At 43.8% G+C, this 17,168-nt stretch overlaps 1 protein-coding gene across 1 annotated transcript in view; it reads left to right on the top strand.

The window, feature by feature from the left end:
* Nucleotides 1–15,908, top strand: part of ELP1 (elongator acetyltransferase complex subunit 1) — a 37,392-nt gene extending 21,484 nt beyond the window's left edge. Inside the window, exons 18-36 of the mRNA XM_074532524.1 lie at nt 417–532; nt 1,250–1,323; nt 1,952–2,030; nt 2,291–2,370; nt 3,207–3,347; nt 4,447–4,532; nt 5,654–5,802; nt 6,623–6,746; nt 7,165–7,262; nt 8,474–8,675; nt 9,601–9,662; nt 10,204–10,266; nt 10,382–10,442; nt 11,020–11,133; nt 11,782–11,893; nt 13,017–13,144; nt 13,536–13,690; nt 14,686–14,764; nt 15,766–15,908. Of these exons, the coding sequence (XP_074388625.1) occupies nt 417–532; nt 1,250–1,323; nt 1,952–2,030; nt 2,291–2,370; nt 3,207–3,347; nt 4,447–4,532; nt 5,654–5,802; nt 6,623–6,746; nt 7,165–7,262; nt 8,474–8,675; nt 9,601–9,662; nt 10,204–10,266; nt 10,382–10,442; nt 11,020–11,133; nt 11,782–11,893; nt 13,017–13,144; nt 13,536–13,690; nt 14,686–14,764; nt 15,766–15,833 (1,991 nt within the window). The 3' untranslated portion in view covers nt 15,834–15,908. The remainder of the gene's footprint in view (nt 1–416; nt 533–1,249; nt 1,324–1,951; nt 2,031–2,290; nt 2,371–3,206; nt 3,348–4,446; nt 4,533–5,653; nt 5,803–6,622; nt 6,747–7,164; nt 7,263–8,473; nt 8,676–9,600; nt 9,663–10,203; nt 10,267–10,381; nt 10,443–11,019; nt 11,134–11,781; nt 11,894–13,016; nt 13,145–13,535; nt 13,691–14,685; nt 14,765–15,765) is intronic.
* Nucleotides 15,909–17,168: the final 1,260 nt, after the last annotated feature.

Here is a 17,168-nt window from a genome sequence, read left to right as displayed (position 1 = left end):
CCCTGTATTCTCTTCCCTCCATGTTCAAAAGGAGAAGTCTGTGTGCTATTTGAGGATGTGTGGTAGGGAGGGGAATCACTGTAGAAAGAGTTTCTGGTGGTGTCTGGCTTTGAGAAGCATGATGACTTTGATAAAGGCAGACAACAACTTATTGGTCCTTTTATACCCTTCAGTGCTATTCTTATCTGGTCTGTTGAGCTTTGTCATCCTGTTGTGCAGAAGACACAGCTCTGCTTGTCTTGTTCAGCAGTGATCAGCACTCCGCAAGGTCTCATCCTGTCAGGAGTTGTTGAAGATTGCTGTTGTACTGGTGGCTTGGTTGGTCCAGTACAGCCTTGCCTGGCTCCTACAACAGGAGGTCCTGAATGGGGCACTGTGCTGCATGTGCCATGTATGCTGATGAATGCTGTCTCCAGCCCTCCAGGCCAGCCTGAGCAGCGCTGCTGCACCCAGCAGTGAGACCGTGCGCAAGGTGGAGCGAGGCTCACGTATCGTCACCGTCGTTCCCCAGGACACAAAGGTGGTGCTGCAGGTCAGTGCTCTGCCCGTGTCTGCTGACATGTGCTATCACGATATGCAGGGGTCTGTCACTGTGAGCACCTTGCCAACCTGCAAACAGTATGTGCAGTGCTACAAAGCTGGTGCCTTACAGTGCTACAGCAGAGCACCGCACAAATCTCCAACTGCAGAGGGATTTTGAGCATGCCTTTGGAAGTTAGATTCAGTAAAGGCAGATAGGTATGTGCAGAACTGGAAAGGACTATTCAAGTTCCTAATGGCTGAGGTAGTGTAGTGCTACATATTGTGCCCTCTCATCATGAATCTCAAGACTCACTTCCTAGTATTTACTAACAGCCCTCCATTAGCCTTGGCACTTAGTTTTTTGTTGAGCTGGCACTTCAGAACTGCTAGAGATTCACAGAATGGAGAAAGATGTAGTTTGAGAGGCACTTTTGAAGGTGTGGAGCTCAACATCTTCCTCAGAGCTGGACTAACATGAAAACTTGATCAGGGCGCTCTGGGTCATGCCTGGTTGGATAGAGTCCAACCTTCTGAGGAAGGAATGTTTCTAGACTGAGAGAGTGTTCAGGTATTTTTCCACAGTTGTTGCAATTGCTTGTCCTCTGAGGTGAGCAACCAGGCCCATGCACTTGGAAGTAGCAGACAGGCCTAAGAAACCGGCCAGTCCTTACTTTCCTCACAATGTAGGCAGAGTAACTAAAGTATTTGTGTGGATCTTGTGTTATAGATGCCAAGAGGAAATCTGGAGACTATTCACCACCGTGCTCTGGTTCTTGCCCAGATTCGGAAGTGGCTAGACAGGTAAATGGTGCTGGTGTATTCTTGTCTTCCCTCCTCCAGTCTGGGCTATTAGAGGCTGACTGCCCTGGAAAAGAGAGGGAGGCTAAACTCAGAGGAATTGACCTTGTTAGAGGGAGAAAATGTGTTTCTAGGGTGACCACCCAGGAGTCTAGCTTTCAGCTGTGCCAGGTACTTCTCACTTCACCACTGAAGGGCTAAAAATTGTGTGGGTGTGAGAAATCTTCATCTATGTGTGCTGAAATTTTGTGGGTGGGAGAAATCTTCATTGCTCCATTCTCCAGACATCTCAATCACTTTAAGATTAAGCTGGCTGTTTTCCATTTTTTACTGAGTTCATTTACACTGAAATTTTCTGAAAGGGAAATTGATACAAAATGTAACACTGTTTTAACGGAAATAAAAGTAATCTAAGTTATGTATGGCTTCATCAGCCTTGCAAGCTGGTGTGTCCCACTGCCAGGGTCAGCAGTGAGCTGTATTGACCTTGCACATTTTTCTGGAATGCTGTCTACACAGCTTATGGTGTAGGCTGTTCTTATCCCACTGGTTCTGTTCTTAGCTCTAATCAGTTGCCTTTGTTTGCATCTTATCCACTAAGTTAACTCTCCCACTTGACTCATTCCTCCAGGCTTATGTTCAGGGAAGCTTTTCAGTGTATGAGGAGGCTACGAATCAACCTCAATCTTCTCTATGACCACAATCCCAAGGCAAGTCTGCCCAGCTCTCTTGTGTTGTTTGCTACACTAATCTAGCCTGGAATCCACTGAGCAGTGTGCTCAAAAGTGTAGGTGGTACTGCTTTCAGCAGTGATGGCTGTTCTGCACTGCAGCATCATCGCACACACAGATCAAATTTAGCATTTCCTTCATCCTGTACTTCCAGACAAGGTCTCTGAATTTATTCTTATACTTCATGTACATGTTCTTACTGTTCAGAATATCAGTGGTAATATTCTTGTTCATTTCAGGCATTTCTGGAAAACACAGAAACCTTTATCAGGCAAATAGATTCTGTGAACTATATCAACTTGTTTTTCACAGAACTGAAGTAAGTATAAGTCTGCAAATGGAAGCATGCATGTAATCAGTGGTGGTACTTTATTTTGTCAAAATGCTGGCATCTCTTCAGTGTGGGTGCAAGGAATCAGAAATCTGGCATGTTGAGTCATAAAGTCTTGAGTAGGCTCAGTAGTTTCAGGGATAGCCTGTCTTGTTGGAAATTCCCGTTTGCAGGCAGCCATTAGATTTTTGTAGCAAGTAATTAGTACATTATCCCAGTGCTTTGACTTCTCTGCTGGTTTGCTGTAGAGTAGTAAATGAGAACAGAGAAAGTTTTTTTCCCTCATAAAGAGGAGCAAGGTAGCAGTGCATATTTAGTCTGAGGCCAAGATACTTGCTTTAATCCTCAAACCAAGTCCCCTGACTTCTTTTTTAAAGGCTCAGTGATGAGGCTTTACAGTGATGGTAGTTTCATGACTTCTCAGGCTTGCTAAAGTCAATAATTGTGTAGGAACTGGTGCTATCACTTTGGTTTGATTTTCAGTCTTGACCTGACCAGAAATAATAGCAAATGGCTTACTCTTCTGAATTGTTCAGTGGAAATATCCATAGCGAATTTAGTGGAAGACAGCTGTATCTTGTAAATCTTGTCTTCTGATTTTTTGGTGCTTCTGTAGTAATTGTTTGACCAGTTTTAGGGGATTTTTTTATGCCTTTCTTGGCTGACAATCAGTTTGGACTGGCAGAGATTTTTGGAGATTTTGTTAGCATGGCAGTTAATGAGTTGTTATGTTCTGCATGCATTTGAGTTCCTTAACCTTACTGTCTTTGTTCTGGGCTATGTGGCTGGTGGTGCTCTTATTCACATTACCTGTTTTTATGCAGAGATGAAGATTTCACTAAGAGTATGTACCCATCTCTGAACGGCAGCAGTAACAGCCAGCCACGCCAGCATCCTGATCAGAAAAAAGTAAACCTCATCTGTGACGTGATGAGAGTTGCCATGGAACACATTGACCCTCAAAAGTGAGCACTTTCTTACTGTAAAGGAACCATTAGAGAGATTTCCAGTAAGTCATTGACAGGAAGCAAAGCTGTCCTTGACATCAGTTCTTTGGCCCTAGGTTCTCTGAGGTGAGCTTGTGCTCCACAAAATTAACTATACCATGCCTTGCTTCTGCTGAGCATGCTATGATGGAAACATCTAATAATTCCATAGACAGCATACCAACATTTTACTATTAAATAAAATAATAGAATTAAAATAATAAATGCAGAATGCTTATAAAGATTTCGGAGATACACTCAATTCAGGATCAGTCTGTGTGGGAATGGGGATATGAGCGAGAGTTTCATCTTGGTGAGTTGCTGACTGTTTGAAGCAGCTGGGCCTTTGGAAATATATCAGCTGTTCCATTTGACACTGAATTACTTTGTAAATGATCATCTCCATTTTCCTGATTGATTAGCTTTTTGGTAACCATCCTTCTTGGATGAATCAACACCAGACAAAGATAAAAGCTGGGAAAATAGGATAGTAACAATGCCTGGTGAAATGGTGCTAAAGTATTGACAGCCTGGTGTTAAACAGTGGAGAGGGGAGCAACCAGTGGTGAGTAGCTACTGAGCCCTGAGAATTTAGACACTTTCCTGCAAACTATTTCAGGAAACAAAGCATTTGCTTGGCTGGGAAAGCTATTTTGAAATAGTAAATGTGAGATGTATGGAAGTACAAATAACACCCTAGAAAGCTGTCATTTTTTAAAAAAATGCTATTTTTATGCCAGATTTCATTTGGAAAACCATGTCCAGCTATCTGAACTTTCAGAGAGAGTTCCTTCATCATGCTAGCTGGCATGGTAAAGGAAGCTCATTCTACTCAAAACGCACCTCCAGCTTTGTGACCTGTTTGGGAAGACATGCTGATAGAAGAACCTTTCTGGTCTATTCTCTTCTTTTCCTGTGTTTGCTGCCTTCCTCTAGGAGGATCACAGTGCCTGAGCAGTTTATTTTATTTTTTTTTTTTACTAAAACGTAAACTAGAACTTGTACAAACTGTTAAAAAAAGGAATAAGCTGTATTTCTGCCTTCTCATTTTCTTATTCACTTCTTCTCTTTTCTTCAGATACTGCCTGTCAATACTGACAGCACATGTGAAGAAAAGTCCTCCAGAACTGGAAATTGCTCTCCAGAAGGTTCACTATCTTCGAGGTTTTGTATCAGAAACTCAAACGTTTTGAAAATAGGTCATTTGCAGAAGGTTTATGTTAAGGAAACTTCTCTGTCCAACCAAAACTGTTAAGGGGGAAACTTCCTCATCTGACCATCCAGGATCCTGGCAGACTGGCAGTCACATTTGCACCACCTGAGCTGGGACCACTCCCCGCAGCTACATCCCCTACACTCACAGTCAGACCAGGATTCCTTACTGGCTCCACCTCAGTTTCCCATATCAGAGTCTCAGGCATCCTGGTCCTTTAGTCTCAGTGCAGTAACTAAGTAACAAAATATCAGCTCCAGCTGTTGCCTCTGAGGAGAGGCCCTGAGCAAAGGAACCCCTGGGCCTCTGTGCGTAGAGGCACAGAGGCACAGTAGTAAAACTACTGTGCGTAGTTTTATACCTTCCCAGTATATCCCTGTGAAAATCTGGCAGTCCTCAGCTCCTACTGTGTATCACAGGTCTCTATCCCCTTTGCTAGGCAAGGGGTTGGCAGTTCAAACTGGAGCTCTCACCACCCAGAGCTCAACCTGCCAGATTTCCCAGCACAGCTGAATCCTGAAATACTGCACTGGAAGTGTTCCTCAACACTTTGATCATTAGCCTGGTTCACCGAAAAAATTATTTTAGGGCTGCTGTTTATGGAGCAAGCCAAAAACCAGAAATGGACTTGAATCCAGTATGTGTTTAGGTACAGCAGCATATCAGCTAAGATAAGCTGCTCTACATACCCTCAGCTCACCCTTTTGACTCCGTCTTTTGGCAGTTGCCCCAGAGCTGGATCTGTTTTCACTTTCCAGTTGGAGCTCTAGTTCTCCCAGAATGGAATAGGAGGCTCCTACTCTGGATTCTGGTATCCCAAACTAGCAAACTTTGCTTTTATTCTGTGCTGATCCTTCAAGTTTGTCACAGTTGCACACTCACTGCTGTGCTGGGGATGGTCCTTGAAGTTGCCCGGTAAAGGCAAAGTAACCCCTCTGCAAGGCAGAGCAAGCTGCTAGTCCAATGGGGTCTCTCTGATGTTGAGCTTGTGCTTGATGATGCATCCTTTCCTCACAGCAGGGCTCCACTGCTGGTGGTGTAACAGGTCATATGCTGTTTTATCTTGTTGCAGAAAGCATTACGCCAGATGTTCAAGCTGTGAGTGCAGAAGAAGCACTAAAGTACCTGCTTTTCCTTGTCGATGTCAATGAATTGTATGATTATTCCTTGGGGACGTATGATTTTGATTTAGTCGTCATGGTGGCAGAAAAGTCTCAAAAGGTCTTGGTTCATAGTTCCAGCTAAGGAACTTATTTTTCTACTTTCTCAAAGGTTCTCTGTAGTCTGCAGATCAGCTTGCATGTTTTCGTAGTAATGGCTTTCTACCCAGGCAGGATTGCTGTTGCTCAGAAGCCCTATGTGTGTTTGGGATGATGCTGGGCAAGTGTCACGTCTCTGCATCCTTGGGTTCTTGAGCACAGCTCTGGAAATTTATTTGTGTTCAAGGTGAAACAGTGCTCTTCTAGAGCAGCAGAGCAAAGTAGCTCTGGGGAAGGGAGGGATTGGTATCTGAAGTTTTGCAACTGCATGCCTTTCATTCTCAGTTCTGCACTTTTTTTCTTGCTTCTTTAGTGGTTCCTATGATAATAGCATGTGGGTTTAATGTGAAATCTCTGAACTGAAATGCCCATCTGCATCTTCAGAGTTTTCTAATTTATAGCAAATTCTGCTGCTCATCAGTTAGGACACCCTATTCGTGTTAACAGGTTTTATAACCTTTGGTGTGGGGAAGTTGATCAACCTTATGTCTGTAAATGTATACATAATCATAGATAATAGAAAACAACACTTGATATGACACATAGGCTTGAATTTAAATGTTGCCATCCCTTAAATACTGTTGAAATCCATGTGGGAGCCTGGTAATTCAAGTTAGTAATTTCTGGCAAGAGTATGTGCACAAATTGATTAAGATGGCTTACATTTGGGGGGAAAAAGCCTTTTTTAGTGTGTTACCATATTTTTTCAAGTATGGGACTGTCTGTTTGTGAAGATGGGGGCAAATAAGGATTTTAGCAGATTAACTCAATTGCCATTGCAGGACCCAAAAGAATACTTGCCCTTCTTAAATGCCCTCCGGAAGATGGAAACCAATTATCAGCGATATACAATAGACAGACACTTGAAGAGATACACAAAAGCTCTTGGCCACCTCAGCAAATGTGGTAGGTGTCCTAAGGAGGATTTCTGCAGTGTAACATGTCCGTTTGGGAGAGCCTTTCAGAGGAAATAGCTGAAGAAAGAGAAGGATTGCATAAGATCATCTTTCCATCTGGTAATGGGTGGTGAACTTCTGCCACTTGCTTTTTGTGCTTTAGGTTTGTGTGGGAAGAAAGAAGTGTTTACTCTTCTGTGGTCATGAAGCACATGAAGTCTTGTGTTGTTCCTGTTCAAGTGAATTGTGCCTGGTTAATATCTCTTGAGGCAAAACCTCAAGGAAGTGAACGCTTTGATTTTGCAGTAGTAGAATGGGTGGTCTTTCACCCAGGCACCTCTAGTTGATTCTTCATGTTGTGAACCCAGACTGTCTGGGAGCCATGTACTTTCTCCTTAATTTTTACAAAAAGTAAATTATTTCTGCAGGTCCTGAACATTTCTCTGAATTTCTGAACTTGGTGAAGGATCAGAATCTGTATTCTGAGGCCTTGAAGCTGTACCCCTCTAGCACTCAGGAGTACAAGGTGTGTAAGCTCATGACAGTGCAGTGTCAAAGGTTTATATTCCCTTATGAATGTGTGTGGATCTCCTCAGCACCTTGCATGAGGGCAGGAATGAAACTGCAGCTGCATATGTTCAAGCTCTGTAGGTCGTTGCTCTTCCAGTGCTGTCTGAGACCCTTTCTGAGATAACAGCTGGAATGACTCTCAGCACTAACCCTGTGCGACTTGGTCCTCAATGGTTGTTATTCCTTTGATCCTGTGACTCAGAGGGCATCTGGAAGTCCTGTTTCTTATGCTGCACTATCTTGTAGTGTGCTGAATAACTCATAACCTCAGGAAGACTTCTCCCTGTTTTGACCTCTGTGTGGCTTGCAGATTGTGTGGGGACAATTTGTTATCCTTAAACTATTCTGAAAAGTGCTGAGGAGCTTGGACACTTCTGGATGTGCTGTTTCCTAGTACATAGTGTCCCTTACTGGTTTCAGTGTTACTAAAGAACTTCAGTTTGTCCAAGGTTGAGATAAAATGTTAAATACATTTAATATAAGCTAATGTAGATACTGTAAGTACTCAAACACACAAGCCTTTGTACAAAGAGGAGTTGAGTGAGAGAGGGAAAAGAGAAAATTGGTCTATTTGCAGTACTGTGAAAGCAAAAAGGAGTCTTTATCCATGAGGGAGATCTGTTTCTGAGTGACTCCTTGGGAGTAATTTATTATTCCCCCTGTATCCTTCCATTGAAATCCACTTACCCCTTCTTCATGGAGATAGTGAGCTTTGAATAGCCTGTGCCTGTAGTGTTACAGAGCTTGTGTGTTCCCTTGTGCCAGTGTTTGTTTCCTAAAGTAGGTTGGTTCAGAGAGATACTCTAACAAAAACTGCTCATGTGGGTGAGGAGGAAGGGTCTGGTTTCCTGTAGTATCTAATTTACCCAGCATTTGGTTTGGAGAATCAGGTACCACCCCTGTGTCACTTGCTGTAGCTCTGTGAAGTATCTCCATGTGCTGATCATCAGCCCTTGGCTTGATAGAGTTTGAAATGAGGTAGAAACTTCATGCCTAGAAATTCCTTGGAGAAGCTGGGTAAGAGGCTTTTGTTGATGAGCCTCCATTTTTACCAATGGAGGACTGCTACTGACCTTTCTTTTTTTTCTTTTTTTTCCTTCTTTTTTTCTTTCTTTCTTTTTTTTTTTTCTTTTTTTTTTTTTTTTTTTTTTTGTCCCTGTCTTTCAGGATATCAGTGATGCATATGGGGAGTACTTGATTCAGAAGCAGCTGTATGAACAGGCTGCATTGATATTTGCTCGTGCTGGCATCTTTGCAAAAGCACTTGATGCTTTTCAGAGCAGTGGCAGCTGGCAACAAGCCCTGTGCATGGCATCACAGCTTGGTTACACAAAGGATAAGCTGTCCAGCCTGGCACGGAGCATGGCAGGTAGGCCTTGAAAAGATGTAAACGTGCAGAGCAGAGTGGCTGCTGTTATTTCTGGTTCACTTCAATTTTTCCTAAAATTCAATGAAAGCTTCATTATTCAGCAGCGGTTTTCTTAAATGAGAACAAAGATCCCATGTTTCCCCAAGGTTTGTGCATTTGCACATGACCTTTGTTTCTCAAAGGAACCCAAAAGATGCTGAAGCTGAATTGGTAGGCAACACAGAAGCTGCCAAGCAAACTGTGCCCTTGGCTGCCTGGTGCTGACTGCTTCTTGCATTGTTCCCTTGCAGCTGGTTGCCAGACTACTCTTCCAAATTGCCTCATTAGTTAACCCCAATGAATGGACTGAAGTGTCTGATGTAACTGAGGCCTCTAGACATTAACTGGTGCAAGTGCTGTGCCTATTCACCAACCTTAAAGGCTGTTGGATAATTTGGAGCTGCATCTTGTTTTCTCCTTGAAGCCAGCTAGCAGCAAGGACCAGCTGATACATAAAGCTGTGTGCTGTCCTAAGGAGAGGAAGATAGCTGGTCACAGAATTTGTACTCACTAGCACAGGTCAGACATGAGGTGTGTTGTGGACCTGGTGGACCTATATTTCAGCAAGAGAATGGAGCATCATTTCTCAGAGGCAGAGTTTATGAAGCACCACTTAACACAGAGGGAGTATGGCTTCTGGAAGTCTACTCTTCCAGAGTCAGATACCCCAGTATTTGCTTTTTTTGTCAATGTGATTTAAATCCTTCATGCCTTTAATGCTTTTTTATGGTGCCCTTTTTAAATTACAGCTGTAATTTAGCAATTGAGTACATGTGTGAGCAGATAGAAAGTCTCTCAGTGAGTGGGATTTTTCCTCTACTTTGTAGTTTTCTGGTACAAAAATCTAGGTTTTTCTGAGAAGCTGAAACTCCACTTTTTCTTGTAGGAAAACTAGTTGAACAGAGAAAGCATGCAGAGGCAGCCATACTCCTGGAGCAGTACACTCAGGTAATGTCATCACCCTCCTGCCTGTGACCAGTAACGCCCAGTATTTTCAGTCAGATACACCGTGTTTCCTCTGTTCTGCACCACATGTGACTCCATGCATGCTGACAGCAAAACATTCTGCCAAGGGCCCCCTTGGGGAGGGCAGAGCAGGCCTGGGTGATGCCATGAGCAGGCTGGGGATAAATGCTGTGTCTCTGAGTTTTTCCACTTGTAAAGCCTCCCATGCTTTGATACGAAAAATGTTTCAGCTCTGTTTTGTCTCAGGGAGGCGAAGCATGAGGACTGGAATAAGGAAGACAGAGTTCCAGAGGGATTTCCCCTTAGTGTGGGAGAAGTAACATAGATTTGCTGAGTTGGTTTGTGGGTTTTGTTTGCTTGTTTGGGTTTTTATGTCGTCAACACCTTGACATAGCTGGCATAGTAGTGTTTTCCTCTCTTGACTGGGATACTGCTGTGTAGAAGTAGCCATCTGAATAGCTTCTACCTAAACATGTCTTGGTAGCAGCAGCAGCAGCAACCCGTGGTTGCTCTTTCCTTCTAGGACTATGAAGAGGCTGTTCTTCTGCTCTTAGAAGGGGCTCTTTGGGAAGAGGCTTTGAGACTGGTAAGACATTTCAAACCATAATAACAGAAGTGGAAATAAACCTTTAGAGTGCAAAAACAGAGGGATGTGGTGTGGGTTAGATCCTTGAATGATACCTTCTCTTTCCCTGATCCAGATTCACAAGTATGGTAGGCTGGATATATTGGAAACCAACTTGAAACCTGCTATTTTGGAAGGTGAGTCTGTGCTAGAATATTTCTCTGTGCTATAGAGGCTAAAGAAGATCTTTGCTGGGTCTGTGGGAAGTCGCAGCATTTCAGTACTGGAAGGTGTATGGAAGGATACTTTGTTTCCACCTAATTGATGCTGCTCATTTATCTGCGTTTGGCTGTCCTCAGTTCATCTTGAAGCCCTGCAGTGTCATGGGACCTTTTTAGCTTAGTCAGGCTCCTTTGGAGCTTTTCCAGACTACACAGTCAAAAGCTGCAAAGAGGTCCGTGTCTGCATATCCATGAACAAGCAGAAAAGTCCTTGTTCCAAAGCATATGTGGCAGCAGAGCTATGGACCAGGAAAATGGCTATCTGTACTGTAAGCTTTGATGAGTAGTTTTTGGAAATTAAAAATTATTTGATCGCTTTATTCTCCCTTCCATTCAGGAAGAATGTTTTATTACTATTGCTTGTTCTTCCTTTTCATGCTTTATGAGTTGAGGGATTTTTTTTCTGAGGTTGTTGAAGGACTGTGCTTGTGTAAAAAATGCTTTTCTTTTTCTCTTGCACAAATGTTTATGTTTTGATTTTCTTAATGATCAGCTCAAAAAAGTCAGCTGATCTTCCTAGATTCCCAGAAAACAGCATTTCTTCGCCATAAGAGTCGCCTGCAAGTGGTGCGAGAGCTGAAGGAGAAGGCCTGTGAGAACCTGCAGGGTTGGTATTAAATTGCGTATGACTTTTTCCTACATAAGAAACTGTGATCATGTTTTTATGTGTGGTTTCTGTTTGCTGTGATGGAGCTGTGCTCTCCTTTAGCTCCAATGGGACCTACAGGAGTAAAACAGCACCCTTCTCAACCCCTCCTCACTCCGTATTTGGAGTGTGGTTACTCTTGTATTTTCAGCTCTTCCTTGGGTCACAGCTTTCACGCAAAGAAAATGCACCTGAAAGCTCTTCAAAATGACACAGCATTGTCTCCACAGTACCAACTTGACTGGGTGAGACAATGCTCAGCATGTCCTCCGTGCCAAGTACCTATAGGCATATTGACCTGCCCACTGACACAGGCTCAGGGATTCTCTGAAAGCAGAATGCTGTGTCCTAGTCCAGTTCTGCTGCACTGAGATTATCACCCCTTTTACTGTGCTCTTCAATGTGATCCCCACCAGGATGGAGGAGCAGTGTTGGTCTCACAATTACTGTTTCCTCTTGTGTGCTGGCTCAGTGAGTTTGGGAGCCATAAAGCTCCAGAACACCAGCAGGTAGAATGACTCTTCCCAGCAAGCTACACAGATCAATCAGAAAGCTTGAAATAATTCTGACCTTTTTCCATACTGTGACCATTGTTACCATGTTTTGCAGATTATGAAGTGCCAAATTGCCCGGAATTGGAGCTTTTTTCTGAAACCAGCAGTGTTGTGACAGCCAGTGACATGAACAGCAAATATACACACAGCAATTCAAGAATATCAGCGTAGGTATCTGCCTTCTAATCAGGTAGTGACTGTTCTGGCATCAGCATTCAGGAGGTTAGAAGCTTGTGCTCATGCTTGGCTTGCTCCTCCTTGCAGCTGTGCATGCCTTGTAGCTGCTTTAATTACAAGCATTTGATGGTTATTTTAGCTCTCGTTGGAAGAACGAGAAAAAGCCAAAAGCTACTAGTGCAACAGGAAGAGCAGAGATGCTGGGTTCTGGCTCCCATGGATGTTGGGCATATGGCCAGAATGGCTGGCTGTAGAAAGTTAGACAGGGAATACAGGCAGAGCCTCTCAAACATTAGCAGCTTGTGCACATGCCTTGTGTTCTTTGGCCCAGGTTTCACACTTGGTGTGTGGGACTTGCTACTAAATCTCATACCGATGTCTTCCCACAGTGGTTGTGTGCATTGTTTGTGAATGCTCTCAAGAGTATGGGCTGCAATGTGGGGTGGGGTGTGTAACAGGCTGGTCAGGCTGGTGTAGTCTCTGGGACCACTTCTGAATCCCCTGGCTGAATTGTGAAAGAATACAGTTGTGGGGAAATTGTGCACATTTTAGACACTTTTTTTTTCTTGTGGACCAGATGTAAAAAAGAAGGAGAATGTTGCCTTAGTATTCAGCATCAGTGTGCGGATCACTTAGGAATGTTATGCAAGTAGGTCTGGTCTGTGAAAGAAGTTGCTTTCCTGTGATTATGGTTAGGAGCTGAGCAGGCTCTGGAGATGGCAGAAATTAAAATGATCACAGCCATGCACAGACCCTGGCCACCAGTGCTTTTAGTGGACCTCAACTTTGCCTGATAGTGACTACTGCTTTGTGCTTGGAGCAGCTCCTGCTTTGTGTTGTTCACATGCTTTAACCTTGCTGGAACATGGAGCAGTCCTTTTTGGAGTAGAGAAGCAGCTTGATTCCTATCTTGTGTTTCAGACCACTAAGTATATTGGTTAAACAGAGCTGAAAACATTGTCAGAGCACCTAAGGTTACACACAGTCCTCTGTCACTGGAGAAGGCAAGGACTTGAGTGACAAGCTTCATGCACACTGTTGATGTTCCTTCATGTGTAGCCCTGCTAACAGCGAATCTGTTGTGCACACTGTAACTGGACATGCTCTTTCCAGGCGATCCTCAAAGAACCGACGCAAGGCAGAGCGTAAGAGATACAGCCTGAAGGAGGGGAGTCCTTTTGAAGATATTGCCCTTCTGGAAGTCCTCGGAGAGAGTGTTCGTGCTGTTGAGACTGTGAAAGGTAGGATAATTGGTGATCTTAATCCATGCTGCAGCTTGTGAGGATGAGGACAGCTAAGGTACTGTGCTTGTTCTTACTGTGTATGCTGGAGAGAAAAGCTGCCTGGTCCATACAGCTCTCTGCATTGAACGTTGATTTATTTAATCTGCCTCTGTACTCAGAATAATATGAACTCTCTGCATTTGAAGTTGGGAGCAGAGAAAAGAAGCCTTCTCTGTATCATTTCAGAATTGTCTTGTTTTTGTTCTCAGACACTGTAGGGGCTCAGTAGGAACAGAACCAGTTCTGAGTTGCTGCTCTGCTTCCTGTGTGCTGATAGCAAAGAAATGCAGCTGTTTATTTAGTATACCTGTGTTGATTGCTATTTTATTGCTTCTGTTCCTTCCTGCAGGAGAGATACACATCCTTCTGAAGCAGCTTGTGCTCTTTGGTTATGATGAGCAAGCTAGGGCACTGCAGCAAGTCCTGGAAGAGGTTTTGCAGTTGATGGAGACCTCGGTCCCAGAAATCTGGACTCCAGACCTGCAACAGAGCTCTGTCAGCCTGGTCTGTGCTCATCTACAGCACCTTTCACTCTCACTAGACAGTATCAAGTGTTTACCAGTATTTTGCATTCTCCAGCACAGACCCTAGAATCCTTCCATGGCTTTCAAAATCTGGGGTTTCTTTCTGTTAGAGGTTCAGTAGATATTCTGGGCAGGACCTGCTGATTCATTACACTCTAGATGGGTACATGTATAGTCTACTGTCACCCCTGCGCTGAGTGCCACATTGGATGTGATGAGGTCTTCTGAGGATTGTGTTGCCTTGTCCTAGTGGTGACTTGTTTTTGTAAGCTCCATCTTAAGCAATTTGTAGAATATGGGAACACTCCCTCTTTTCTAGGCCTAATGGTAGAAGTGTACTGGAGTAGAGTAGGTCTTGTGAAGTGAAAAACTACTGGATTGGTCAATTAAGTCTGAACCATATATCATAAGAAGTAAGTTACATAAAGAAGGGTTATGTGAGGCTTCTAAGCTTCAGCTTAATGCAGAATAGGGAAATCACAAGGGCTTTAGTTAGTTCCCTTCCAGAGTAAAAGTTTTTATTTCTAATAAGTGTTTCTGAGCATTTATGGTGAACACAAAATGTTCCCCAATATCTTCCCCCCCAACTGCTGATTAGCAGGACTCTTAAAGACAGACTAAAATTGTTCTGTGTGACAGGGAACGGAGACTCCCAGATGAACTTTAAATATTGGTGGTGCTGTAATGAAGTCAGTCCTGCTGAATCATGACATTTATGATGCTGTGAAGAAGTAGGTGCTGGATAAGAGTTCTGTGTCATGAAAAGCTGTGTGACAGCAATTCTCTCTTTCTGCCTCTGTATTAACTTTTCTGAGACATTGCTGGGCTTTGATCACACCGATCACACTTTGATCCTGTTCACTTTGTACTGTGAGGTCTCCTGGTTTTGGACAATCATAGCAGAGTTTCCTTTGAGGGTGTCCCTGCTTGTGCCTTGAATTGTTCAGGTTGGAAAATGGCTGTTTCTTCTTACAGGTCCTGGGACCCAATTCAACTGCAAACAGCATTATGGCTGCTTATCAGCAAAAGAGGATGATGCCTCCTGTTGTACAAGGTTAGTTGAGTCTCTGAGTTAAGTTTGGGTGTGAAATGTCAGGGAGGTTAGTGGGCTTAGTGGCTCTCCAAACACTGCTACCTGCCAGCAATTGTACCAGTTACTCAGCTGTGGTGGTTCCTTGCCTTTCTTTATGGATGTACCATCCTGCCTTGTGGCAAGTGAGCAGCCTTCTTAATAAAGTTTATTTTGCTCTGAATTCATGTTCTAAAACTGTTTCACCTTAAAACTGTCTCCTGTGCTAAAATATGTCAATTGTTCTTGGGTTACTGTGTGTGTAATGTCAGTCTGTTGTGAGGGAATTGAAAATCTGATTTCTTAAAGAGCGTATTAGATAATTCTTCTTGTAACTTATCTGCTGAATTTTTCTCTCTGCCTTTGGCAGTCAGGCAGGCCCTTGACCAGACCAGGCTACAATCTGTCATGTCACTTTGCCTTCTCAAAGTCCTTGCAGTGAATACAAAATTAGGGCTGAGAGACCTAGCAAAGGGTGGTCCCAATTCCTCAGTCTTCCATCTTTCCCCTAGTCCTACATCTTCTTTCCCTGCTAGTCCTGAAATTGGCTGGGGAGATCCTCTGTGGAGTCTATAGATGCAACCTGTCTATTGCTACTTGCCAGGGTTGGCTTCAGAAAAAGCTCTTACTCACTCCAGGAGGAGCTCACTGTGGTACATGATGGGCCAATGACAGGTGAATGAATGGGGTTCTGCTTTGTGCCACTAATGGTTGTGGCTTTGTGCCTGTGCCTCCTCATTCTGAACAGTGACACTTAACAATTAAGAGGGGACTTGGTGTGCCCAGACGTTTCCTGGTGAAAGCAGGTCTTCTGAGGACACTGTCCTGTGCAGGCTGGTTATCAGTCACTACAGGGAAATTATAGATGTCAAGAGGTTTCTCAGCATCCTTTGATTTAAGAAAAGTGGACAAAAGTAGTTGACAGCTCTTGAAGAAACTGTATGCTGTTACTCCCTGTTCTGACACTTGCTCCATTTGTCTTTCAGATCCTGAAGTACTGACTCCACCAAAATTCAATAAAAATGTGCAGTGGAAGCTGCATCTTCTCCAGTAACCGGAAACCAAGGAATCTCTGTGGACTCTGAACTCTTAACTTTTCAAATAATGTCATTATATCTTTGCAAAAGGCGTTGCTGTTCTGGTATTTCTGATACACTGTTCCTAGGGCTGTGGAAGTGAAGGGTTCCTCCACCTGGTGCAGCTGTGACTGCCACCCATATGGTGTCACACTTGTGGGCACAGCTCTCTATGGTGTCACACTTGTGGGCACAGCTCTCATGTGCACTGCAGAGGTGGCTTGTGAGGCTGGGGAGCAAAAGGATATGCAGCTCTGACAGCTCCTACCACTGTTCCCCCTTCTGGATGAAGCAATCCCACCAGTGTTGAATGAGATGTGCCATGAGATATGTGAAGGGATTAACAGTATCTTCACTGCCATCCCTACCTCCCAGAGTTGATATCTGCTATGATCACAGGCCACATTTTAAGCACTTCAGCCTGCTTTAGAGAACTCACCTGGAAGACTGTACCAATAGCAAATTCCTGCAGTTGCCAAACAAATTTTATGTCTTTTCTGCTGAAGCTGGGTGTTGCTGATACCAGATTTTCATTATTGCTTTGTTATATCAGTGTGAATCCTGCAGTGCCAACAGCCATTGTATTGAAACTGGGCCTGATCACACCAGGGTGGTCTTGGGCAGAGGAAAACATGAATAAAAACAGGACAGTGATGTTGGTGTTTCACTCTGCTGGGTAATACTACCCTAATTATCTGACATCAAAGAAGATAAAGTAATGGTGCCTTATGGCACTGACCGATCAGCAGCTGTATCCTGGTAACAGTGCAATAGTGCGCAGCATTATTGCAGAACTGTGTCATCTGGAAACTGATCTTGTACTGAGAATTAGGTTTTACCTCAGAATACTGTCATCTGATGCAAGAAGTAGCAGCAGTAGTTCTGGGAGCAGAGGAAGGAGATGAAACTGGAAACCCTCTCAGTGGCGGCATCCCCTTCTTGGTTAATTTTGGCCTGGCATTTGTAGTGTTCAGGCCATTTCCATTGGGTTCTGCAGAAAAACACCTTACAAACAAGGTGCTTACTGTCTGTTGGAGTCGTTTAATGGCACAGCTGTGTTCTGGTTGCACAGTGTGAGCATGTGCAGTGCTGCAGGTAACTTCTCGTGTGGCAAGAACTCCATCAGATTGGAGTGGCCATTTAGTCTTGCACTGTCTGTATTGTGCTGGCTTGGGCCCGCTGGATGGAGGAGAGTGGTAAAAGTCTTTTTTCAGTGTGAAGCATTGGAGCACATCTCCAGTTTTTCTGAGTTGCCTGGCCTGTTCTGGGTTGTGTGGGGGTGACTTAAGCCTGTTGTCGAATACTGTGACTAC

Source organism: Zonotrichia albicollis, chromosome Z, assembly GCF_047830755.1.
Source record: "Zonotrichia albicollis isolate bZonAlb1 chromosome Z, bZonAlb1.hap1, whole genome shotgun sequence".
NCBI classification, from domain to species: Eukaryota; Metazoa; Chordata; class Aves; order Passeriformes; family Passerellidae; genus Zonotrichia; species Zonotrichia albicollis.
Note: the sequence above shows the minus strand (reverse complement) of the source record. Positions and strands in the feature narration are given on the sequence as shown.